Source organism: Epinephelus fuscoguttatus, linkage group LG3, assembly GCF_011397635.1.
Source record: "Epinephelus fuscoguttatus linkage group LG3, E.fuscoguttatus.final_Chr_v1".
Lineage (NCBI taxonomy): Eukaryota > Metazoa > Chordata > Actinopteri > Perciformes > Serranidae > Epinephelus > Epinephelus fuscoguttatus.
Genome location: NC_064754.1, coordinates 27,536,631 through 27,563,885, shown reverse-complemented (window position 1 = coordinate 27,563,885; position 27,255 = coordinate 27,536,631). Strand labels below are relative to the sequence as shown.

General features: G+C 40.0%; 1 protein-coding gene across 3 annotated transcripts; it reads left to right on the top strand.

Moving 5' to 3' along the window:
- The first annotated feature begins 425 nt into the window (after window positions 1–425).
- LOC125886205 (proto-oncogene vav-like) lies at window positions 426–26,818 on the top strand. Of its 3 annotated transcripts, none has more exons than XM_049572222.1 (28): window positions 426–554; window positions 1,136–1,231; window positions 1,336–1,452; window positions 4,863–4,979; window positions 7,180–7,238; window positions 8,190–8,255; window positions 9,380–9,488; window positions 10,845–10,937; window positions 11,094–11,162; window positions 12,230–12,433; window positions 14,662–14,757; window positions 15,623–15,691; window positions 15,832–15,918; window positions 16,028–16,113; window positions 16,203–16,338; window positions 16,426–16,535; window positions 18,345–18,446; window positions 18,549–18,643; window positions 18,756–18,778; window positions 18,953–18,989; window positions 19,176–19,312; window positions 20,892–20,957; window positions 21,620–21,651; window positions 22,653–22,763; window positions 24,272–24,359; window positions 24,655–24,796; window positions 26,335–26,483; window positions 26,585–26,818. In XM_049572222.1, the coding sequence occupies exons 2-28, from the start codon at window positions 1,145–1,147 to the stop codon at window positions 26,636–26,638; spliced, it is 2,541 nt and encodes an 846-aa protein (XP_049428179.1). In that variant the 5' UTR covers window positions 426–554; window positions 1,136–1,144; the 3' UTR covers window positions 26,639–26,818. The 3 variants fall into 3 exon arrangements, with proteins under 3 accessions (XP_049428179.1, XP_049428180.1, XP_049428178.1); XM_049572223.1 differs by having other exon boundaries at window positions 10,842–10,937; window positions 19,176–19,192; XM_049572221.1 differs by having other exon boundaries at window positions 10,842–10,937.
- Window positions 26,819–27,255: the final 437 nt, after the last annotated feature.

The following is a 27,255-nucleotide window of genomic DNA, read 5'->3' as shown; positions in this document are numbered from 1 at the left end:
TTGATGCCTCTAAATTGTGCACAACACCGCCACAAACCTAAATAACTTGCACATGCATCAACTGCCTCTCTCTAATTAGGCTATTCGACCACATTAAGAGTTTGTACGGGGTTCTGTCTAAAATTTGTTGTGGTTACAACACTTTTTTTTTGGATACGCTTGTGTTCTGTACCAAACACACACACACACGCACACATGCACACTCACTCCCATTCTATCTGATCTCTTGTACATACACAATACACACCATTTCACACAGAGATCAAACTCTGCTTTTATCAACTTGTATCACACGTAGCAGCAGCAGCAGCAGCAACAGCTTTGTGTGTGTGTGTGTGTGAGTGTGCATCTGTGAGTGTGAATGCAACTGTGAGGGTGCGTCAGAGGAAAAAGGAAGTTGCGGGATGAAGTTAAAAGTCTTCAACACAGTGCAGCTTTGCAGAACACCCACCACGGAAGAAAGGCAGAACGAGAGCGCTGAAGTCTGACAATGAGATAATGAAAGGAGGAGAACATCGAGAAAGAAGACATAGAGCTGCCGGGAGAAACTGAAGGTGAGAGCTGATTGTAATACTCATCCCACACTGATATGCAGTTAGAAAATTATTAAGTTTTCTAGTGGAGCAGTGGCTTTTTTGATATTTTACTGGGTTTCAAGAAGGCCGCCTCGATATTTCACAAAAAGGACGGAGAGTGTGACTGCTCAGTGTTTACCATAGGCTAACTGATTTGCTACGGATTTGGTCTGATTCTTCAATATTTCAATATCCAGGCTCTATTTTACTATAAAAAGTAGAAGTTAAACTGTGACAGGGAGATTCAGAGCTTCTTTATTTGTGTAGTGCAGGAGCATATGTCGCACTTCAGGAGGTTTTTGTGTGAATTCAGACAAAGAATATACATTTCAATTCAGTGTGAACGCCACAAATAATCTAGAAACTTTATCCCTGGCTGTTCGTGAAGTTAACTCATCTCTGATTGTTTTGAGAATGTTAACTTAAGATTTGACTGCCTCATTTACTGCTTTTGGGTGTTGTGTAGAACAATAATGATTACTGGTTGCTCTATGTGGTGTGACAAAATCCTGCCTCACATTCCATCCATCTATCTATTGTTCTATCTTTCTGACTGTCAGAAAACAAAGATGGAGTTGTGGCGGCAGTGTGCGATGTGGTTAATCGACTGTCGAGTCCTTCCTGAGAACCACCGGGTCACATGGGAGGGTGCACAGGTAAATCAGCCGTGTCACACACAATACACACAACTGCACAAAAACACACAAAGTGTCTCGGTTCCTCAGTCTGATTTTGAGTATGTGTGTGTGCACATTGCCAGGTGTGTGACCTGGCTCAGGCTTTGAGAGATGGCGTGCTGCTCTGCCAGTTGCTCAACAACCTGCTGCCTCAGGCTGTCAACCTGAGAGAGATCAACCTGCGCCCACAGATGTCCCAGGTAACACACACACACACACACACACACACACACACACACATATACACACCTTTTCCTGCTCCATTTCCATAGGCCATTTCCATAGTGACCAGGAGGCAACAGTAAAGCCCCAAGGCTTTTAGATAGGAAAATACTACTGTGATCTATATCTGTTCACAGCAGGGAAGCAGGTGTAGAGAGTGACGGGGATGATGAAGAAGAAGAAACAAAGAGAAACAACTAGAAAGTACTCGCGCCATTATTGAACCCTATATCTAGACTTTTTTTTTTGTCTGTTAGCAGTAACATACTGTCGTCACTGCTGGGAAGTGCTCTCAGCCAAGAAATAACTCAGCGCATAACTCCCTTGGAAAAAAAAGGCAGATTGTCGTGCTTACGTCTTGATTTTTATATGGATTAAACAAATGAGATATAATATGTGGACAAAACCAAGCTAGCTGTTTCCTCCCCTTTTCCCAATCTTAAAAGTCCCACTCATATGGAAGTGAGAGTGTCTTTAGCTTATGTTTTGTGATGTAGTTCCCAGTGAAATGGAATATTTGAGCGCACAGTTAACAAGCAGGATTTAAATCAAATTTTTTGCATTTGCTCAGACCGCTAAAAATTTGCCAGGCTTAGAGTTTAGTGTGATACAGAGCTACAGCGGACGACTGGCTCTTCACACACTTCCCTTGCCGTCAGGAGGAGAATGAGGGAGAGATAAATGAAACAGGCCTCAGCTATGTTTCAGAAATAAAAACAAAGGTTTTGCCCAATTATATCCAAACACACGTCTTCCTATCTCTTTCTATATTGCTGTGTTAGCTAATACAACCCACAAACAGCTAAGTGCAGTTTTATGTGACCAGTGTGGTGAGCTAGTTGCCCAAAGTCTCATTTGATTGGATGCATGTTTTAAGCGCCTCTGAGTGCAGGATGACTCATCAAATGTTTTAAACAATTTTAAAGAAACAGAAAAGAGAGGGATTTTCATGAAGAAATACTCTGATTCAGATTTGTTGACATGTACTTGGCATGTAACAAGAGGTAAATGATCAATTAACAGAGGGGCACAGGATTAAGAATGTATTTTTCATTTCATGAGGTCTTTAAGCTAAGCTAAGCTAACTGGCTGCTGGCTCCAGCATATTTACCGTATAGAAGTGAGAGCGGTATCAGCCTTCTCATCTGAGAAATCTTTTCTGAATATTCTTGTTCTGACCCTGGATCTGGGTCCACAGTAAAAACTGTGTTAATCATGAACTGTCTTTCATCAAAACCTGTTGTCAAGCTTTCAAGATGTCATGCTAACTAATAAACAAGCACTCAAGCAAACTGGATTGAACCTGAAGATGGGTTGTGTCTGAGAGAACAGAGATAATTAGAAGTCAGGGTATGTGCAAAATGTGAGATGAAGACATAAGAAAGACGGAGAACGAGAGAGTATGACAAAGAAGTAGAGACAGGCTGTCACACGGTTGGCCAAATTTGTCTCAAGGGAAGTCCTCGATCACCTCTGATCAGACTCACCGCGATATCTTAAAGTGTCTGTGTGTGCAGGGGTTAATTTGCTTCAACACGTGCATGTGAAACTCTGGGAAATCCTATGAGGTCAAGAGTGGTTAAGAAACATCCGGTGATTAACAGAAGACGGGAGTCCACTCTGACGTGTACACACATGCAAACACACACACACACACACTTGATGATATTACACAAGTTGAGGATCTTCCCTGTGCTCTTGCAAGGCTATGCTATGAGTTACCGCTGTAGGGATGTATATATGCATGGCTGTTTGCACTCCTCAAAGAGTGATGTGATGTGTGCAGCAGTATCAGTTAGAACTTAACGTTTCCCCTTTTCTCAAATTAGAGTTCCGCATTTCCCACTGCTGAACAGACAGAGACACAGAAAGAGCGAATGAGAGCAGCTGGTTCAGGAAGTTATGTAAAACTGTGTGTGTCTGACCACCATGTCAGCAGGACTGTGCACTGCGCTCTCTGTGGGTTCTTTTGTAGTTATATTGTACTTCTACTCTTCGTACTGCTTCTTTTAGAACCAGACATTTCTTTATAATCGTTCATTGCTGTTCGTGTTCATGTGGTCCTTGTGGCTAAGCAGCATTTAAATACACTTTAATATGAAGTGTGAAGCATTTTTTGGTTTCACTTAATGTGAGAAAGTTAAAGGATCTGCTTGTTAGACAAACAGCAAAGCCAACATGGTGGACAATAATACTTTCATCTTACAATGTGCAGCACTATGTAGAAAATCTGTTTGAAATCTACTTGTTTTATGTCCTTTATGGGGTTTATATGTGCCCATGTCTAGTGTGTGTTATATTCATCTTCTATTTGTTTGTAATGCTTCTTTATTTTGTCGTCTAATTTGTGTAAGTTGTCAGGATTTTTTTAAAGGTTTTTATTTATGGTTTATCTTCCCATAGGTTTTGGTTTAGCATAGCCATGCTAGCAGCACCATGGTTGGTCCATTTTGGTCCAGAAAGTTGGTGAATGCCATACCTGTTAGTGTTGGAGATATCGGCCGTAGAGATGTCTGCTTTCTCTTCAGTATAATAGAACTAAATGGCTCTCAGCTTGTGGTGCTTCAGTACATTTGAAAAATCAACACCAATGTCACTTTCCAGAAATCATGACCTGGTTACTCCAGATAATCCACAGACCTTGTTGTGAGCAGTTTCATGTAGGAACTATTTCCTTTCTGTTTAACTACATCGGCCAACTCTGTGACTGTACAGAGGGAAGCATGCATCTACTCTGGATGAGAGGCTTGTGCTTGAGACAGTGTGTGATCTAAACACTATTGGTGTCCTCCTCTGCTGAGCTGTAACATTAGCTAGCTCAGGTGTGCTAGCTGAGTTATCAGTGGATGCACACTTCCTTCTGCATGGTGATCCAGTTGGAGGGTGTAGTTTGGTAGAGAAAATACTTCCAACATGAAACTGGTCACTACAAGGTCTGTGGATTATGTATTCAGTTCCCAGGTCATGATTTCTGGAAAGAGACATTGCTGTTGAGTTTTTCAAATGTATGTTTTGGGGGCTTTGAGCACCACAAGCTGAGTGCCATCTAGTTCCATTATATTTGAGAGAAGGCAGACATCTCTGCAGCCGACACTCCGACACTCAACTCCCACCAAAACAGTCTAAACTGATAAATAGCTCGACAGATAAGAGGAAAGATTTATGTACATTGTTTGTTTTGGGATAAACTGTCCCTTTAACATTGTCATTGTGTTCCTGTTAGCATTCTGATTTTAGAAACTCTGCATGGCTGTAGCATCTTGTTCTTTGTTAAAGGACTTAAACTATTGCTAGATAATCAAAATTGTAGTTGTTAAACGTTGTGGTAATGAAATGATGAGCTTATCGTTTCAGTTAAAGTTAATTAACATTTGTGGGGGGGTTTCAGTTCCTGTGCCTGAAGAATATCCGGACGTTTCTGGGAGTTTGTCAGGATAGATTTCACCTCAAAAAGAGTGAACTGTTCGAGGCCTTTGACCTGTTTGATGTTCGAGACTTCGGAAAGGTAATGCCCCACCACATCTATCTATCTATCTATCTATCTATCTATCTATCTATCTATCTATCTATCTAGTACAGTAATTATGAGATTGTGCATTCATACTCCAGTCATGATGGTAGAAGCCAGATGCATGAACAGAGTCCTGACTCCTCACTGCAGCTTGCAGACACCCACACAGCCCCAACAGGAAGTAGTTTGGTGATTTTATAATTTAGACGGCTGAGTGAACGAATTCTGTATGTCACAGTTCTCTTTCACTTTCGATGCAGTGCAGCCACAGCACTTTAGTGTGAACAAAAGGAGATTGGAAATTTGCACTTGTTTGATTTGTATGTACAAAGTATGAGGAAAAGAGCCTAATGAGTCAACAAGAGATGGACCTCAACTTGACTGTGGGGTCTTTTTTACAGCATTTGTTCTTTTTGTTAAGTTTGCAACGTGTTACTGTCACTGAGCTTCTCGTTTCACTTTACTGCTTCAAGTCAGTGAGCCATTGCAATAAAATAGAGTAAGCACAGGCGTGGTGTTATCTGAGGAGTGTAATTTACAGTGGTGGAAGAGGTATTCAGATCAGGATACTTTCGACCAGCTTTGTACCAACAGCGTTTGTAAATAAACTATGGTAAACTTCCCTTCATCTTACCAGCAACCAGTTCTCCCTGCTCATTTCTCAGCTCTAATTCACTGGATGATGTGTTTTGCGTCATCCAGTGGCAGGCTTGGAAATTGAATCTTTTGTCCACCTTACACTGTGGCTGGTGGAATCCAAAATCTACCAGCTGCTCAATAGATTACTAATCTTTTGTGGCTGGTGAGGGAAGCAAATTTAGTAGCCACTTGCATATCTTACCAGCATTTGGCAGGTGGCTAGTGCTAATTTCCAAACCTGTCCAGCAAATTTGTGCTGGCTCTAGGGCTGTTGCTCAAGCTACAGATTGTACTCCTGCGTTTTGCAATGCCCGCTACCGCAAACACAAAGAGTTTAGATGTGGATAGAGAGAGAGACCTCAGACCAAACTCTGATCAAACTGTAAAACGAAGCAGGGCTGATAAATATGAACCAAGATTCTGTCACTACATGGCCTACATCTCATCTAAAATGTTTTCAGAAATGCATTTTACTTTATTGTTTAATTGTAATTCAAGATTGTCTGTTACCAAGCTCGCATTACATCACCCACAAACAGGAGCGTTTATTGAACTGGTGTGGCACAGTGCATTCTGGTAGTTGTAGGTTTCCTACCTCATGAATAAAAGTAAATGCTGCATCCCTTTTCTGTTTTCTCTGGTCATGTAGCACCAGTTTCAAAAGTATTTGCATCTTTCTTCCAAATACACAGCCTAGTTTTAAGACCATATTTCCAGCAGTGAAATACTTCTTTAAGTAAAGTCTCAGTAAAGTTGTAGTAGTACTTTGTACTTTGTATTTATCGTACAGACATGAGAGTGGTATTGATTTCCTGGTCTAACTCTCATCTTGAAAGCAAATTAAAGAATTTCCCAAAAATGTTAGATACTGTAATCAGTCCATTCAAATGTTTTTTTTTTCTCTAAACTTCTCCTTCAGACTTTCACTTCTTGTCACAGCTTTCCTCCTCTCTCTGTCTTGAATGAAAGTTAAAATCAGACCAAAAAAGAGTACAGCAGCACTGACTGAGAGATGCGCTCCTTATTTGGACAGTATTTTTATTTCATATTACCAGAAGTGTCTTGGCAGGCTCACCTTCTTTTTATTTGTCTCTCTGAGAGAAAAGAACCTAAGTTCACGAGGCAGCTTTTGAATTTTTATTTGTTTCTTACTGCCACTCTGGAGAAAGTTCCCAAATACAACAGAAGTCAAAGGTGATTTTAGAGAGGGAGACGATATAAAACATTAAAACACATAAGAGCCGAGTCCAGATAGGCAGCGATATTAGAGCTCACTGAAGTAAGTTACTGCCTAATCAGAAAAGACTATCAGTTTCATTTGGGCAGCAATGTGACATCTGCGAGTTTGTTTCTGGTCATATCTCTCATGAAATTGGCTCTCTGAGATCACTCATCATGATACCGCAGTTCAGAGCGAAACCAGGTCAGAGAGAATTATTCAGCGTCAATGTTTAACATGTGAAAAAGCTCTCACTGTTCATCTACCAGTCTGTGAATCTCTCCCTCTCTGCTCAGGAAATACCAGTTATGTACTGTGTGTCTCTGTGTGTGACAGGTCATAGACACTTTGTCCATCCTCTCTCATACATCCATTGCTACTCAAGGAAGACTCCAGTAAGTAACTTCCTTCCTCTGTTGCATAAGTCAAGTGTTATTGCAGTTTTTTGGTGACACTTTACTTCATGCCCTCTTCTCAGTATTTAGAAGCATTTAAGAAAAAGTTAATGACACATTGTAATGTAGTTGAACACAGTAAAAAGACATTTTTTTTAAATGTTTATTGATGTACAGTATTTGTCAACAGTTAAAACTTATTCTCTGGAGACAAATTAAATTATTACAACTGTTTTTTTTACTGTAGTGCAGTGGTAGAAGAAGTACAAAAGTATTAGAATTAAATTTAAAGTGTCAAAAGTAAAAGTACTCATCATGCAGAATGGTCCATTTCAGAATGATGTATGTATGAACTCGAGTACAGTACAAGTACCTCAAAAAAGTACAGTACTGGAGTAAGTGTACTTAATGTAAAATCCCACCATCATTCATTATCTGTTTATACACTAGCCTCCACCTATGGGTGCCCACAGACGGAGTTCTAGTTGTTGACAAATACATTCAAACGTCATGACTTCCAGCTTCATTATTGTTCCCTGGTCAGTCCTTTATTGGACTTAATATGATTTAAACGTGACCATTTAATAAAGATTCATAAAAGTAAAACTGTTTTCATGGAGCAGAGGCTGTGTTTGCTTGTTCCAAAGTTGCTAACAGCATAAAAGACTTCTCTCTGTCTGTTAAAACTGGACTATGTTTTGTTGAAAAGTCTAAGTCTAAGTTATGTAGCTAATATCTTTTATGTTAATGATGACTTCATTTTCAATATTTGACAGTTTTCTTGGCAACGGTGCTTAAAAAGCAAAATGTTTACATACATTCCAGTAATGAGGGCTTGATTACTTCTGCCTACAAACCGGCTTCATTTATAAGGACATTAATCAGTTTATTACGGTATTAATGATATTTTAATTCTCCCTACACCCAAACACACACCCTCCCCACCTTCAGGCCTTTTCCTTTGGGAGGATGCACTCCTGATGATGAGATCTACAGCGGCCTTTCTGACCAGATAGAGTAAGTCTTTTTCTCAATAATGTTCTAATAAAAATCTTGTGGATGTAGAAAGGTCAGTTATAGCAATATCTTCTTTTGGTCTGCTACTATACACAGTTACACCAGTGATTCATCCATCCATATACATACATCAAAGTGTTTAATCATAACCTGTGCAGTGGAGAAACAACAACACACACAAGCAGACACATGGCATGCACACAGTCCATGTCAACTGTGACAAAAACAAAAATAAAAATCCAAATTAAAATCCCTTCAAGTGTGTATGAAATCATTTACTAAAGGAAACTAATGTTGCTAGTCCACCCTGATGTTCCCAAACATTATGGCTATTAGAACAAAATGAGCAATTAGGAGACTGAAGTGTTTTTATTTCAAATGTTTTTTTCTTCTTAAAGAAAATGTAATGATGCGTTTTTACCCATTATCCCAAACCCATCCAGTTGTTTTTGTTGTACCCAGCTGAGACCACTACATACTCAGTGTTAACTAAAAAGAAATATAAGTTCCTGGCATAATTTCTGAAAAGCACTTACAGATTTATGCAGTATTGTTATTTATCTAATGTAGCAGTAATGGAATCTTAAACATTTGAAAGTAAGATATCAAATCAGGACCTCCTGAATCAAAGTTGAATAATATCTGCAGATAAATGCCAATATGAAGCCACAGATATTAATACACAAAATATTACTTTTACCGTTACTGCAGCTGGAGACATATCATAATCCATTTGTATATGAGTTTTGTTTAAATGTTTACTTCAGCATCACTCATTTGAGCAATAAAGTGAAGAAAAATGTAATGTTGAATACTTTTAACTATGTTGTCATAAACTCCAAATCAAGATTCCAACATGGCCACACTTCTCACAATTTACAGTATTTTCTAGAAATAAACATGAAGCACATTCATCACCCAAAACACGAGGAAAAGAGAACAGCATTTTTTCAATGATTCAAATATCCGTCATGCTCCAGTGTCCTTAAGCAACACACTGAATCCCCACCGCCTACGCACTGTGACCTCTGACTATTCTGTGGAGTGAGAAAATGATGTTTCCTGAAGACAAGACAAATGCTACGATGATATCAATGTCTTTGTGTGTGTATCTTATGTATCAGTGACACAGTGGACGAGGATGACGACTTGTACGATTTTGTGGAGGATGAGGAAAATGAAGGAGATGAGATCTATGAAGACTTGATGAGGACGGATGAACAACCTGAAACTGTGAGTGGACCTTAAACGAAAAGGAAGGTTTTGCCTATTTTTGGCAACTTGGAAGCTTTGCAGGTCTGTCTTTGAACATGGGAGCACAGAAATCCAGGGTCCAGTCTCTGTCTGATTATGGAAATCAGTGGTTCCCAACAAATGTAGCCCATGCCCCTTTAAAATGAAGCAATTTTTATGTGAGACTTTGTCACTGGTTGCATTTAGATACCTTAGAGGGTAAAGTTATTTGGTGATTTACCAGAAGAAAGCAAAGATCATGAGACACAATAAACACAACTTTGCTTTCCTATCTTGTTAATCATCTTGTGATCCTGCAGGTGTTATGACCCCCAGATTGGGAACTACTGATACAAACCCACCAGAGTTGTGCAGAGATTTTTGCAGTGTGTCTCCAGATAGGAGTTACTTTCATAGTTAACTTCAGACAGTGGCCCCATCCAGGAAGGGCATTATGTGTAAATGTCACCCAGCTACATAATTCATAAAGCCACAATCTGGCTTTGAGGCACTACAATAGCTGGTGTAAATGAGGCCTCCGGAGAGTCAGGGTTAGAAATTAACAGGGCATCAAGGGAAAAATGACAGAAATGTTCAGAAAATGCCAAAAAAGAAAAGGCCTTAACATTTATTTCTCACTGTCACCCTAACTGTTTGTAAATGGTATCAGCAGCAAAAGTGAAAGCCAACTACAGATTTAATCAGCTCAGAGTTTTGCCTCGCTTTATTTGCAGTTTTTCATCACTGTGTCCATGATCTCTGTCACTTCCTTTTGACTGCGTGCTGCAAACGGTCTGGCACCTGGTCACCTGCGCACTGTGCCCAGAAATGTCCCAAACAAGACAAAATAGGAAGAAAAATAGAATTTACAGGCAGAGGGCAAAGTCTCTGTAGATAAATACACCGCTACACACTTGATGATTGAGAGGGATTACCTTTGTATGAGTCTGTACATTGTTTTTTTATGAAAATCTTGCATAGTATACCTGTAAGATTATTTTTGTAGCATTTTATCATGTTCATTTTATCATTCACATTCACATTTTTTGTCAAATATTTATGCATCAGCTGGAGTACTGTTTCCACTGTGTTCTGTGTGAAACAAATGGAACAAATTTCTTCCAAAAACTACAAAAACTGTGGCCTGAAATAGCAGATTTGTTTTTGTCACACAACCAGTAGAAGAAGGAGAGATGCCAACAAACTGGCTTCAACAACCAGTATGATTAGAAAAGACAGAGGGTCTGTCTCTAGTGTTTAGTTCATCACAAAGAAAGTTAAAACAAATCTTTAATATCATCTGGCCCAGTCTCTTCATGCTTACTTTGACATTTTTTGTGTGTGTTTCTGCAGCAGCAGAAGACTGGGGTAGACAAACGAGAGTGCTGCCTGCAGGAGATCAGACAGACAGAGGAGAAATACACAGATACACTGATATCTATATTACAGGTGAGCACACATTCACAATCTGATGAAAGAAGAACCACACATTTACACACATATATATTACACATGTAAAAAGTCACTCACACACAGACACACAAGCAAACAGGCATTTATATGCATATTTAAAGAGAGAGTTACAACTCTTTTTTTTTTGTGCAGCACTTTATGAAGCCTCTTCAAAAGTTTCTCCAGCCTCAAGACATGGAGAGTATCTTCATCAACATAGAGGTACAGCAGGAGATTATCTGCACAGCCATTCACTAGGGATGCACCGAATATTCGGTAACCGAATATATTCGGCCGAATATTGCAAAAAAACACACACATTCGGTATTTGGTGGAATAAGTTAAAAGCAAGGCCGAATAATAGCGGCATGTTTTGATAACGTAATCAAACAGCGTGCCTTGACGGGCGGAGTAAAATGTCGGCAGTGTGGCGATCCGCCCGTCACCAGACTTGCATTTGCGACTAAAAATAGTTTTGAGCGAGCAAAATAGGCTTAAATCATTCAGCACGCTGTGCGAGCAGCCTACAGATTTCAACCAGCAGCAGAAACGAAAGGCGAATCCCATTGGTGGTGGGTTATGGTATTTCTGTCAATTACGGCAGCCATCGGCTTACCGGTGACAGAGAAGTCGGTTCCAATAATATCCTCTTCTTGGCGTGTGGACTGCCTAGAAGTACCTGAACAGCCGAGCCAGCTGAACACAGGTATGTGATGTGTCAGAGGAGAAACGAGCCGTTCACAGCCCACAAACCTCACCGCACTTTAGGGACTGTTCTTTACTTATGAAGGGGAGGAGGGTGGCTGGTTGATTCTTATTTTATTTATTTATTTTATTTTGATCCCCCCCCCCCTCATGTTAATCACTCATTGATGCTGTTTTTGAAGTATGAATAAGTCAGTGAGTAATTTATTCCATTGAAATATCATTGATGTATTATATAAAAGTGATTTATCTTTTTATAAATGACAAAAGGCACATCTGCCTCATTTTCGCTGTGGTATCGTGATACTACTCAGAACCATAATATTTTCATTGGTATCGTACAGTGGGTCCCAGTTTGGGTACCGTGACAACACTAATCTGGAGGGGGTTCATCTGCAAAAACTAATGAAAAACTAAACAACAGTATTTGGTATTCGGTATTCGGTACTCGGTATTCGGCCAAGCGCTTAATATGCTTCGGCTTCGGCCACAAATTTTCATTTCGGTGCATCCCTACCATTCACATGTACAGTTCGTGTTTACCTTCATGTATTTACATGTTTTCCACGTGCATGTATTTGTAGGAGTTGGCCACCACCCATCGTAGTTTGTTAGAGGAGGTCCGGAGTTCAGTCCTAGATTATGGAGCCAAGAACCTGTACCAGGTGTTTCTCAACTACAAGGAGAGGCTCTTACTGTACGGACGTTACTGCAGTCAGGTGGAAACGGCGACAAAACACCTGGACAAGCTTTCGAATACAAGGGAGGACATCAGAATGAAACTCGAGGTGAGGAAGACACATGCTAACACACAGACGCGCAGGGGATGTGTAAGTTTGCAGTGAACAGCAATTAATTATAGATGTACCGTTATGTGCACACAGTGAACAGAAGATGTGGTTGAAATACTTGTGGGTGGTTTGAAGCAATCAAATTTTTTTGAAGTGGGGCTGTATAAGATACTTATCTATAGTCAGTGTGTGATATGCAGTAGATAGCAGTCGGCATGACCCCTGTTTGGAGAAGCTGACAGTCTGGCACCCTAGAAGCTCAGCTATGCATTTCTGAGGGTGGGGGTTTTCTGCAAAATATATTGTAGCCACTTAAAAAAAGGCCCACCTAAAAAACAAATCTGTATTAGTTTATATATTTTTTATATATATATATATATATATATATATATATTTATATATATATAAAATATTCTGAACATAGCATTCACTCAGACTGACATTGTTTTTTTTTAAAGATATTTTTTGGGGCATTTTAGCCTTTAATCAATAGGACAGACAAGCATGAAAGGGGGAGAGAGAGGGAATGACATGTAGCAAAGGGCCACGGGCTGGAGTCGAACCCGGGATGCTGCGGTAACAGCCTTGTACATGGGGCGCCTGCTCTATCCACTAAGCCACCATCACCCCACATTGGTTTTCTAAAAGGTAGACTTTTTTTAAGTGGCTAAAATATGTTTTGCTAAAAAAAAAAAAACTAAAAAAAAAAAAAAAAACATCCACAGCAATGCTTTGCAGAGTTTCTTGGGAGCTAGTCCTGTCTGCCTCTGCTAACTGGGTCCATGCTGACCACCATCTACTGTATGTAATACACTGACTATAGATTATTATTATAGAACTCATACATCCCCTTTAAAAAAAACCTGAATTATCCCTTTTAAGGTTCAAATTTTAGTCTGAACTAAAGATGACATCATGTACAAATAGCCTTTAGTAGGTTTGTCAAATAGTAAAACATAAAAATGTATACCACAAATAGAAACAGACCTTCTGAGGCAGGCACGGACTGGCCAACTTTCCTGGTGGGCTCGTCCCATCAGGGCAAGTCTGTTTTTTTTCCAAACCCCCGGCATTATATAGCTTATATACTGAAAGGGTCGTCTCAGCTGCAGCAACAAGGCTGGTGCAGTCTGTAACATGAGTTGCAGTGACAACTGAAACTGCAAGTATCACTTAGTTAGCAGGCACATCTAGCACTCGTTAAAATTGTTTAACACTCATTGCTGAAACGTAGATAGAAAGAGGAAAACCCACCCCACCTAGCTGGTGCTGCATAGTGTGTAGTGTGCTGAGTAGTCTGCAGGTGATGATGAGGATGGTGGTGAAGAGGCAGAAACATCAAAGAGTAGGGAGCAGGTGTTTTGGCATGCCCACATGTTTAAGTGTGATATAGTGTAAATCTTGTGTTCTCTATGGGAATTTGTACATATAGTGCAAATATACATAGTGTGGTGGCACAGTGGTGCAGTAGTTAGCACTGTCGGCTCACCCCCAGGGTCAGGGGTTTGCATCCCAGTGTGGGAGAGCCTTCTGTGCGGAGTTTCTCCCTGTGTCAGCATGGGTTTTCTCTGGGTACTTCAGCTTCCTCCCACAGTCCAAAGACATGTACATCAGGTTAATTGGTGACTCTAAATTGGCCGTAGGTGTGACCCTCAACAAGATAAGTGGTTATGGAAAATAAATGAGGAAATGGCTATACGTTGTGTGAATACAGTGTGCTCCTGTGGATAGAGTCTGGTTCTAACTTAGTTCTGTGTTTAAACACTATTGACTGTTTTACAGTGTTTTGAAAAATTATGACAAGCATTAGGTGTCAGGTGATCAATACATTACATTAATCATTACAATACAACAAAAGAGTAGAAAAACCTCAGAAAATTAGTTTCAGTGTTACAAATTGGCAGATTGTGTTTTTTAACTTAATGATTTGTTGATCAACAAATATGTTTTGTCAGATTGAAATTGGGGCGTCAAATTGAGGCGGCATGACAGCAAATTCTCAGGCTGCTTTTTGTTGCCAGTGCGCCCCTGGTTTGAGGTGTCCCATCAGCGGTTTCACAGACTTTCATAATAGTGGTTGAAATGGGAAATGAGCTCAGGGTCAAAGGTTTTTGTACCGCATTTGGCCATGAGGGAAATCTGAAGGGAAGGGGTGAGTCTGCCACACAACATCCTCTTAAACACATCTATGGTTCAATGCAAATGTTTACTTCCTTCTCTTTCAGGAGTGTTCGAACAGAGCAAATAGTGGACGTTTTTCTCTCAGAGATTTACTCATGGTTCCTATGCAGAGAGTCCTCAAATACCACCTGCTGTTACAGGTATGTTTGTACAGGTGTGGGTTTTGTGTGTGTGTGTGGCAGTGATAAAATTGTGCATTGTACATTTACTCTGTACGCGCAGATTTAAGGTACTTGTATTTTCATGGTCATTTTCTTTTTATGCCACTTAATACTTATACTCCACTACATCATACCAAGAGCTTATAAAATATGATATTTTGTTTGTTATACAAGCACAGCTTACAGCATTGACTGAAAATTAATTGGCAACAGCTTTGATAATTGTTCAAGTCATTTTTTATGCAAAAACATCTTGTGCATTTGCTGCTTTATCTTTTAATTACATTAATAACTTTAATTTATTTTGAATGGTTATGAGGTGTAGACCATTAGTGGTACAAAACAAGCTTTGCTGTTTGTCACTTTGTGTCACTTTAGACTAAAGACAGGCTTTTCTCACTATTTTCTGTAGTTTTACAAACCAATAGGTGAATTAATTAATTAAGAAAATAGTCAGCACATTAATCGATATAGGAAATTATAAGTAGTTGCAGTCCTGTATAAACTAGCTAAAAAATTAGCTCTGCCTCAAGTAAAATCCTGCATTTACATTAATGCGTAATAATATAGTGTAATGATATAATATATGATACGTGATGCATTAAGTTGTTTTACTGTAAATTACTTTTAGTGAATTTCTCTGATTTTACTTACATACCTTTTCCTAAGTCACATTTTCAATCCAAGACTTTGACTCGTAACAGAGTATTTCTGCAGCATAGTGTTAGCACTTTAATCAAGTAAAGGATCTGACTACTTGTTCCACCACTGGTGTGTAGCTGCATTATGCCTGTGCATGTTCATTTTTCCAGTTTGTCTATAATTTGTCCATTTCTGCCTGCAGGAGCTGGTGAAGCACACCACTGACCCTACAGAGAAGGACAACCTCCGCACAGCTCTTGATGCCATGAGAGTAAGTGTGTGTGTTTATGTCAATCATCAGATTAAATTTAGGATATTTAGACATATATTAATTCATCTGTGTGTGTGTGTGTGTGTGTGTGTGTGTGTGTGTGTGTGTGTGTGTGTGTGTGTGTGTGTGTGTGTTTGCAGGACTTAGCGCAGTGTGTGAATGAGGTGAAGCGAGACAACGAGATCATCAGACAGATCACCACCTTCCAGTTGTCCATAGAAAACATGGTGAGGTCACATGTTTCACTTTTAATTTTTTTTTTTTTTTAATTTTTTTTTTTGGCTCTGATCTTGTTTTTGCCCTAACGTGTCATCCTCACTCTCCTCTGCTCTTTAGACTCAGTCTCTCGCTTTCTACGGTCGACCAAAGATCGACGGAGAGCTGAAGATCTGCAGCCCGGAAAAAAAGTCCAAGCAAGACAGGTGTGTGTTGCTCATATCTCAGTGTATTTTTTTTTAATGAGTTGATGCAATGCATCTGAAGTTGTGTTGGATCTGTGGCTGTTTGTCAGGTATGCATTCCTCTTCGATAAGGCCATGTTTGTCTGTAAGAAGAAGAGTGGAGAGACGTTCGAGCTAAAGGAGATCATTGAACTACAGCACTACCAGATACGAGACGAAACCACAGGAGAGAAGGACAATAAGAAGGTCTTTCTGCTTCTCTATAGCACCAGTCATACCAGACAGTACATCTATTAAGCATCCATGAAGCTAACAGTGTGTGTTTGTGAACAGTGGTCCTATTTGTTCCTTCTGCTGGACTGCTATGGGAGGTGTGGATACGATTTATTCTTCAAAACCAGAGAACTAAAGAAGAAATGGCTGGAACAGTTTGAGATGGCTCTGTGAGTTATCACACACACACACACACACGCACCTCTACACACACTGACTTCTTACCAATATGAGGTTTAAGCTAAGCATTTTAGCCATATCAGAAACATAGCTAAAATAAGAAACTTTGTGTCCAAGCAAGATTTAGAACAGATCATCCATGCTTCTATGTCTTGTAGGGTGGACTACTGTAATGCACTTTTCACTGACCTCCCTAATGAGACCATTAGACCGTTAAAAGTCATTCAAAATGCTGCTGCTAGCACACTGACAAACACCAAGAAGAGAAACACATTTCTCCAATTCTTAGATGCTTGCACTGAACTTGTAGTTCAATACTAAATTGGCTTCCAGGCCCTACATATTGTCCATAAATTACTCAATAGTCTGGGCCCAAAATATATCTCAGATATGTTTGCTGAGTACAAATTAGGTAGGTTTCTCAGATCTGTGGGGACTGGTCAGATTGTGGTGCCCAAAGTTCAGTCCCAAAGTGGTGAAATATCTTTTAGCCATTAAGCTGCCCACTCCTGAAAGATATGTCCCAACTGTAGTTAAGTTAAGTTTAAAGGTCTAGTGTGTAGGATTAGGGGGATATATTGGCAGAAATGGAATATAATATAAAGACTATGTTTTATTCTAGTTTATAATCACCTGAAAATAAGAATTGTCATGTTTTTGTTAATTTAGAATGAGCCGTTTACATCCACATAGGGAGTTGGTCCTTGTCCAAGGAGTCCACCATGTTGCACTGCCATGTTTCTACAGTAGCCCAGAACAGACAAACCAAACACTGGCTCTAGATAGGGCCATTAGTGTTTTTCTGTGTTTTCATGTTTTCGCATTTTAGCATCAGCCACTGTAGTTAGCAGCCTGTTTTGCGTCGAGCCGAGCAGCATTGAAAAAAACACTGATTTGTAACGGTAAACTGCTTCATTCAGCATTTTTACGATGATGGATACAGCATTACTTTTGACATGCTTATTCCTTCATTCTTATATATAATAAACGTTGCACAGTCTTCTTTAAAGCAGCTATAATTGATATTTTTACAATAACAATGGATCAAAGGAGTATGTACTAGAAAGAGAGAGAGACAGAGACAGAGACAATTAGCAGAAGGCCACAAGCTGGAAGTGAATCCGGGCTGCTGCAATGAGGGCAGAGCCTCTGTACATTGGGCGCCTGCTCTGTTTCGGTTTTCTGGGCTGCAACTTTTGTCTTTCATTCACGCTCACTGCTCTCATCGCATTGTTTTTAGGTGCAGCAGGCACAACCAAAGCTCTAGAAACCCAGTGTGCACTACCTGCCCACCACCAAACAGCAGACACAGAGACTGTAGACTAAGTGGAGCATTTAGCAGCAAGAATTTTCCCTCAAGAACTGATGGAGAGTGGTCAAATATTTGCTAGAGATTGTGGATTTAAGTTCATCAAATGTGTCATTATTTTAAGTAAATTATATCATGTAAAACACATCAGAAGAGAAACAGAACTGATTTAAGTCACTGTTGACAGACACTGACTGCAAAGTTTAGCTGCAGTCACTCATCTTTATTTATTTTGTGCTTCGCTTTTGCTGATTGTTCAACCTTGTAGGAAGTGAACATGATTTGTTGATTACGTTATTTGCATTCTGTACTGTGTTGCTGCTTCTGTTGGTGTCTTCAGTCTCAGGAATACTAAGTAGACACTCTCTGGGCTGAGGGCAACAAGAGATTTCTTACTTTCTCCAAAGTCAAACTACCTGCCGGTGAACACCAGCTCTGTGAATGCTTGTTATCCCAGCGTTGTCAGAACAACTGTATTTCACGGTTGCAGGTCGAATATGTGTCCAGATAACTCCACGGCAAACAACCACGATTTCCAGATGCACTGCTTCGAGGAAACCACCTCCTGCAAGGCCTGCTCGATGCTGTTAAGGTACTTTGTCTCATTTGCTGTTTCTCTCCATTTCACCTCTCAACTCCAGTTTTTTGAAAGATTTGTCCAATGAGGCTGAATCTCTCCATCTGTCGTCTGCAGAGGGATATTTTTTCAGGGTTATCGCTGCACTCGCTGTAAAATGGCTGCACATAAAGAGTGTTTAGGCAGAGTCCCTGCATGCGGCCGAAACTCAGGTCTGTATATGTGTGTGTGTGCATGTGTTTAAACACTACTTCTAATTAGTGCTATTAGCATGAATTAGCGTAATTATCACTTCTCACTCTGATTGTCATCTCCAAATTACAGATCATGCTGGTACTGCAAGGAAGGTAAGACAACATTTATCTTGGGTAGAGGTAATGAATAAGCCTTTGATGTACTTTGCTCTCCCTGCACACTATCTTACATGCCATTTTTTGATTACTTTTTTTAAATTTACCTTGTGCAAATACCTAAAACTTGAAGTACGATTGCTCCAGTTCTTTTGTCTTTTGTTCCCTCAGAATAAAACACAGAGGTCCTCCGGACATTCCAGCGTTGGTAAGAAAACACAACATTTTTACTCATATGAGAACCATCCAGTGTTGTGTGTATTCTCCAAAACAATCTCCCAAATGTTCAAGAATTAAGTAAATATTTCATGGAGTTAAACTTATTTATTGCCTGTTAGATCCGGTTCCTTAAATCTCATTATGTCTTCTTTCTACTTCTCGCTCTCGGTCTCAGGATTCCCTAAGATGGAGGTGTGTCAAGAGTATTATGGCTTGCCGCCGCCCCCTGTGGGCTTCGGCCAACCGCTTCACCTCTCCAAAGGTGACATCGTTGAGCTGACCAGGGCAGATGTTGACCTGCCATGGTGGGAGGTAGCGTTAAAAACCAAATACAAGCGTGTACATTCTGCATTCTGAAGGTTGAGGGGGGTCACACTTTATTCTGTTGTGTCTTCAAAGCCTTGCTTCCTGTGGTAATGTGTAGGCGTCACATGCTTTTGTCTCTTTCAGTCTCTTCTGTCATTTTCCTCTCTATATCTCGTTCCACTTCCTCCCTCGTGCCCGACCAGCACAACTCTACTGTGTGATTCATTTAAAAGATTTTGATTTGGAAAATAAATCACACTCAGTGGCTGAATTCCATTTAGCTGTTTCGGTTTCGGGGTCCTGGTATTGTGCATACTGGCTCACTGTCACACTGTCATACTGTCACGGTTTAATGGAGGGGTTGAATGGAACTCAGCCATGGTTATGTTATTAGTAACACCTGTGCTATGACAAATCTGCTGTGAAAAGAACTATTAGATGACATTTACCTTGTTGCTGATCATTTTTCCAAAGCATGCCAAAGTGTGTAGGTTGATGTGTAGATCTTTTTACTACTGCTCACAATTCATTTGTCAGTTCAAGCAGTTTAAATTTTATTGACTTGTTATCACATTGTTTGTGTGAAACTTTGAGGGCCGTCCTGAATACCATTTTTTAAACATCGAAGTTTCAGTGAGAAATAATTGCAATTAATCCAAGCTTCACTGGGAGGTTGTAGATTTGTCATATTCCAGTTTCCTTTGGCATATCTGAAACTCAACTTTTTGGGGGTCATCTTCGCAAATTTTGAAACTATTCCAGATGCTTTACTTTTGCAACATCTTGTGAGCGTATCAGCTTGTCACATGTGATCAAACTGTCCCACTTTCAGTAGTGCTGGACTGGGGAGCGGGTAAAAAAAATATTACTAAGTTTAAATGTCCTTGGCTGGGAATTATAAATAATAATATATACGTAAATTAGAATACTGATTGGTTAGTCGATTACTATGGCAGTGATCAAAGCTTCGAAAAATTCGGGTCAGCACTAGAAATTTCACTAAGATTTGTCTGACATCACTGGATTTGTGGAAATGCAGTTCACAACAATAAGTGAAATTTATTTTGTTTCTTAATCCCTTGCTGTGATTATTAGAAATATCAATCACGTCTCCCTGCAAGTTTATTTTAAGTGGAACTCAAAAAGACACAAAGAAAGGGTAGCAAAGACACATCTTAGGTTTGTTCTGGGAAATTGTAAGTAATGTGAAGTCTTAGTACAAATGCTAAATCATGCAAACTGGCTTTGTGCTTTTATCTGTCATACTGTTGAACTGGTGGAGCTAATATTTAATTAAGCTTTTACTCTCAAAGAGTTCAAACATCTCTTATTCATTTTTAATATCCACAAATCATCACTTCAGTTGTTTCAAGCTTTGCAAACTTTCCTCAGGAATTCACTGCATGCAAATTTGGTGTGAATACCCTCAGATCAATATCAGCTGCATATGAATCATTTGCTTAAGGGTGGTGGTTTGTTTCTAAGTCACTTATTCGTGTCGATCTGATGATTCATGTATATGTTGCAATAACTGCTCGGTCCACCCGGGTCAGCCATGTGATTTGTTGTTGTGTGTGTCACTCAGGGAAGGAACCTGACTGCTGGTCAAATGGGATGGTTCCCCTGCCAAAAAGTTCAGCCCTACATCTCTGTGAGTACGATCCACCAGCCAACATGAGCTGCTGAACAACAGACACCCTCTAAGAAAATGAAATGACACAAATTTCAAATATCTTTTTTCAAGAGAGATGAGAGCACAAGAAAACAAACATAACAGACATGCAGTGTTGGGGACCAGTGAACTACATGTAATTAAAGGAGTTTAACTACATGTTGCAGTAGCCTGCTGGTAGTTAAACTACATTCATGTTTGCATACTGATTCAAGCAGTTAGATTAATTTTTTTGTGTGTGTAGTTAACTACTGAAACTATAAACAATTTAGGGCCATTAAAAGGAAGGGAATGAATTTAATTTTTATTTTGACATTGCTTCTCAACTGGAAACGAACCCCCTGCTGTTCTTGGATCCTGACCGCTTAATGAGATTAGATTTAATCCGAGGGTTGCTTTGTCATAGTCCAGCTTCTTCCGGTGTAAAGTTATTGGTAGCTTGCAGAGCTGTGCTCTCAAAGTAACTTCCCCAACACTGCAGACATGTTCAGTGTAGTCCAGTGGTATGTCTGAGCTTGCACCATTTGCTGTACTGAAACCTACATTAGCAGTAATAGGAAGTGAAAAAAAGGTTACCACCGTGACCACAGACCTTTGCAAAGTGTTATACCTAACCTATGTGTGATCTCGCCCTTTCCCAGAGGCAGACCCCTGACCTGTCTGGCTTCAACTGGTGAGTATCAACAGGAACTTAAATCTTAAATCACTTGGTCACCAGCCTCATAACGTTATTTCTTCTTGTATCGTACTGTGCTGCAACACAGGGCATTAACACCACAGAGCTCATACAGAAAATAATACTAACAACCACAGAAACAGAACTAGATCCTGAAAAGTGCTGATGTTTTTAAAGACGTGTTTGGGAAAAAACACTATCATGGTAACACAAACGGGATCTTTCACCTCACATCACTCATTTCCATGAATACAGTGACCTTAAGTCATTAGTCACCAAAACCAGCAAAACCAGCTTGTGAAAACACAGGTGTTATCTTCAAAGTCACCATGTAGAATTTTAAAGGACTTACTTTGGTGTCACCTGGTGGTAACATCAAGTATAACACTGTGAAATGAGAAAAACACTCACTGACTGCACCAAATTACACCCGCATCATTTTTCTACGAAAACTTAAATCATCAGAGTAATTTGAACAATGTGGCAGTCACATAAAATAAAATTTAAACCACTTTGCTGACGCTTCAGTTTATGTCTTCCCATTTAGCATTTATAATCAGCACATTAATAAAAGGTTTATAAAACACTATAGCAAGTTGTGAGCAGATATAAGTGTTATTTAATGTTTTTATCAACATCTATAATTCCTCCAACCGTGAGTAGAGGCTGGTTTATAAACAAATAATAGACAATACAGTAAAATACAGTTGTACACATGATATAGACTATGTCTTTATCAGAGAAGGTATAACTGTTGACAAATACTGTGCATTAAATGACACTTAAAACTGTCCCTGCAGCTGCATACAACTACATTAGAGTGTGTTATAAGCCACTTATTGTTTGTATACTTCTTATAGATTTGAAGTGCTGATGCAAAACTTTTATGTAACTTTATTGGAACAGACTCTTTGGCCTTGTGTTATTTCTTCTTTCAAACATCTTTACAGTCTTGCTTTAAGCAAATGATAAGGTTCTGATTCTCACTGTGCTTGAAGGTTTGCAGGGAGCATGGACAGAACCGCTGCCAAAAACCTGTTAATGTCCCGGTCTGATGGAACGTTCCTCGTGCGGCAGAAAGACGGAGGAGAGTTCGCTATCAGCATCAAGTAAGCCCTCACAGGTTTATCAGTAAAGAGGATTTTATCTGGAGGAATGTTTCTGTTACTGGTACACTGGTTTGGTTATTTACAGGTGAAAAGACAGCCAGGTGGTTTCATTAACACTGTGCTAAATTTGGTCAGAAAGTGAAGTTTCATGAAGATACCATATTATATTCACTATAGTGTTGTTTTAATATTTCAGTGTGAAGCACGTTCTGTCGCTACATGTTAAAACATAGTCATTGAATGCTTTTGAAACTTTGGCTTACAGCTTCTTCACTATAAAGAGTTACTGCTTTCCTTTTTCTTCTATTTTTGACCACTGGTCAGACAAAACATGAATTTGAAGACATTGCTGTGGGCTCTGGGAACTTATTTTTCCGCAGTTTAACTGATAATTACCAAGTGTTGGTTGCAGTCCTGTACGTGACCCACGTTGTAGCCAACACACCTGGGGCTCCATGTATAAAGCTCTGTAGATTTATAACTAAAACTGTGTGTTCACATTAGCATTATTTTCATCAGATTTATAAAGCCGTGCATACGACTGATTCTGTTTTATAAACCTCAATCATTGTGGTGCTGGGCTTACGTGCACGAGCCTCATTTCCTCACTCACAGTTTGCCATATATGGCTGTAGAAACGCCTTTAAACAGCCGTACTTGTGCATCTCCACCACTCATTAGACCACCACTACTTCATTACATTTCTCCAGACCATCATTGCAACAAAATCTTAATTAGGTTCTCATTATTATTAAACGTCAGAAGGATGATCAATGATTCATTCACAGCGCTCATGTTAAAAAATTAACTTTTAGCAATGCTTCACAGGATGAAATTAAACAATCACTGTCAGTGAGATGATAAATAATGATCATTTTAAATGAACTTAATAAATGCGCCTTTGATTGACATTTTACAGAAGACTGTGTAATAACACAGTCACTGAAATTGTCAGACACCCTAAAACAATGTTACCACCTCCCATTTTATATTTGATCTGCTCCATTTATCACCCCAAGCTATCTCGGCTAAAAGCATACGCGCCTGGTCTGAAGTATGCAGTCAGATGTGCGCATTTTCCCTTTATGAACACTAGTTTATGCATGGGAAAAGGCACACACGTGGTTTGTGGATTGTGTGTACACACTGTGTATGCATCTGGCCCCTGATGTCTTCTGACATGTCTATGACCAAACTCCTGCTTGCTCGGCTCTGCTGAATGACCATCTTAGGTAAAGTTCGATAAATTGCTGGATGTCTGTGAGCTCAGATATCACCTCCACTCAAAAACAGTAAAGCACATGTTCTCCAACTAAGTACTAGAGCATGATCTATAAAACTATACTCATATGAAAGCCATTTCTCTTTGAAGAAGTGGAAAAGTCAAAATAAGGCTAAGTTCACCAGTTTTCTGTGGCTCTAGACAAATAGTTTCTCTTTAATGTTGTTAATACCAGAGCACTCTGGTGTGATCTCTTTTAACCATAGCGATCTTTCTGCTCTTCCAGGTTCAACATGGACATCAGACACATTAAGATCACGTCCACTGACGGCCTGTACCGCATCAATGAGAAGAAAGCATTCAGGGGTTTAATTGTAAGTCTTAGTCAAGTTTCTTCATTGTCCAACACTGTTAAACATCCCCCTCAGCTACGTAATGCAAATATACAATAAAGCTCAGAGCAGCTGTGTCCGTGCATTGCCAAAGACATGAGTCTTACAAACCTCATCCGGCCAAAACATGATGACACTGACCATAAGATATACACTGAAACTGCCCTTTACGTTGCAAGTAACCTCATTTTCTCCTGTCAAACCACATCCAATATTGGTCTCACATCTTCCTCACACTCTCCTTCTCTTCCTGTTGCCGTTCTTCTTCCTGTGTCAGGAGATGATTCAGTTTTACCAGCAGAACTCTTTGAAGGAATACTTCAAGGATGTGGACACCACGCTGTCTACGCCTTACAAACAACCAGAGCAAAGCAGCCTGCCTAACAACATGCAGAACACCACACCAAACACAACACCAGGTACAGTACCTCTCTGTCCCTTCACACTCTTTAGTACAAGTGCTAATTAGCACTAAACATAAAGTGCAGGCGAGGCTGCCAAGGAATTCGTTTTGCAGGTATTTATAGCGCTGGAAAATGTGAAATGTTGACCTGATGATGATGGTAGATAAAAGGTCAAGAGGTCAAAGTTATTATAATTCATACTGAGGGGAACATAAATATGTGAACCAAGCTTCAAGGCAATCAGTGCAACACTTGTTGAGAGATTTAACTTTAAGGTGCAGTCAGCAGGTCAATACCCTTTTTTTAAAGAAATTACATCGTTGTTCCACTTAGACTGAGACCTTGAACTTAAGTCCTCCACAACTGAAACACACATTGTTGGAGATAGCAAAATTAGTTTTAGGACCTTGCTGCTCAGCAGGAGGTTGGTCCTTTGACGAGGTACAAACCTGACGTCAGAAATAAAGGTCTACCACTTCCCTTAAAGAAGAACCAGCGCAAAGCATGGATTGCGGTGGTCAAACCAAAGCTTCTTCAAACTAATGATCACTAGCCAACAGCCTACTGAGGAGTATTTGTATTTGTATGCATTTCTGTGTGCTGTGTCTGTTTCATTTTCCAAAAAATGGTCAATCTTATTGGCAATGAAATGTGTGTGACAGACCCTGGGTTTCCCGATGGTGTTCTTTGGTTTGACTGCTGCGATCACTTTGCACTGGTTCTTTTCCTTAGGGAAGCGATAGACTTTTATTTCTGACATCAAGTTTGTACCGTCTTAAAGGGAACAACTTACCATAAAGCAGCAAGGCCCTAAAACTAATTTTGCCTTTTCCCACCCTGTGTATTTCAGTTCAGGAGAACTTGAGTTCAGCGTTTCATTTGCTGTTTATGTGCAGCAGTGGCTGGACTAGAAATCTAAGCAGAACATTGATGTGTTTCCTAGCAACCAAAAGACGCCTTGAAATGGTTTATAAAGAGAAAGGCAATGGGAAAGAGAGGGACGGTAAAACCAAGCTTTCAAAGGAGCACTGACAAGAGGGGTGTATTTGTCTGGGTGTTGAGTTCAAATGTTAACAATCAGACTCCACCTTTAAAACCACAAATGTTGACCTTATGGTGGCGCTAGAGGAGAGGTCAGGGGGTCAGCAGTCCTGTTAGGATTCATCAAGCACCAAGAATGTGTCTATAAAAATTCATGACAATCCATTAAATAGTTGCTGAGATATTTGAGTCTGGACTGAAATGATGGACTAACCAAACACTGACAGATGGACATTACTATTCATAGAGCCACACTGCTCGTAAAACAAATCCTCCTACCAGCACCTGTAAAACTGGCAAAGCTGAAGCATAAAAATGACAAGTTGGGATGTTAAGTGGGGCTATGAGGATTTTTTTGTTACCTTTGGACAAAGCCAGACTAGAACTCTCTGTGACAGTGGTATCTATGTGTTCACCAAACTCTTTGCCATAAAGTAAATAAGGTAATTTCCTAAAATGTCCAATTATTTTTTAAAGCTTATTCATGTTTCATCGTTGGCCCTGTCTGACAGGAGGCAGCTTGAGGAGTTTGGGCGTCGTGAGGGCCAGGTATGACTTCTCAGCCAGGGACCGCTCAGAGCTGTCGCTGCGGGAAGGAGACACCATCAAGATCCTGAAGAAAGGTCAAAGTGGTTGGTGGAAAGGAGAGGTGTATGGCCGGGTGAGGAAGTTGGAAACATTATATTAAAAAAAAAAAAACAAACAAAACGTTTACAGTGTTTCAGGCGTGATATCTAACCTGCACTGCTCCTGTGTTTCCAGGTGGGGTTCTTTCCAGCCAACTATGTGGAGGAGGACTACTCTGATTACTGCTGACGTGGCTCCAAAGGAGATGTGGAGACCCAAACTTCATGCATGGAGGTCTATGCGATACCTAGTTTCCATCGATTGCATTAACCCATATGCACGTGTGTGGCTGTGTGCTTGTGAGAGAGATGCTGTTTCTTGTGATCTAATGACTGTCTAGTAATGTGAATAAAACTTTTGTTCAGCTAATCTGATGGATGTCTGGTTCATGTATCTACAACTAACTTGGAGTGAAGTGCCCATTTCAACTTTACACCCATATATGATTGTTAAACATCTGATTTCAAAACCAGTGGCGTTAATCTGCTGCTGTAACAACTTTTCTTGGGGGGACTGCCACAACTTTTTGGATCCTGGGTGCAGGGGTTTGCTTCCATTAGCCACATAGTGGGTATGTTACTGAATTAGCCACGATGTGTCTTTCCAAAACATCCCGACCCAGTCATTTAAACCGGTAAATACACTGAATAAAGCAAATTTTCTGACCATGTTCAGCTTGTCACAGAAGGACTGCTAACTACGTTGGCCAACGAGAAAACGTGAATGGCCCTTTTTAGAGTCAGTCTTTGGTTTATCCGTTCTGGGCTGCTGTAGAAACATGGTGGTGCAACGTGGCAATCTCCGTG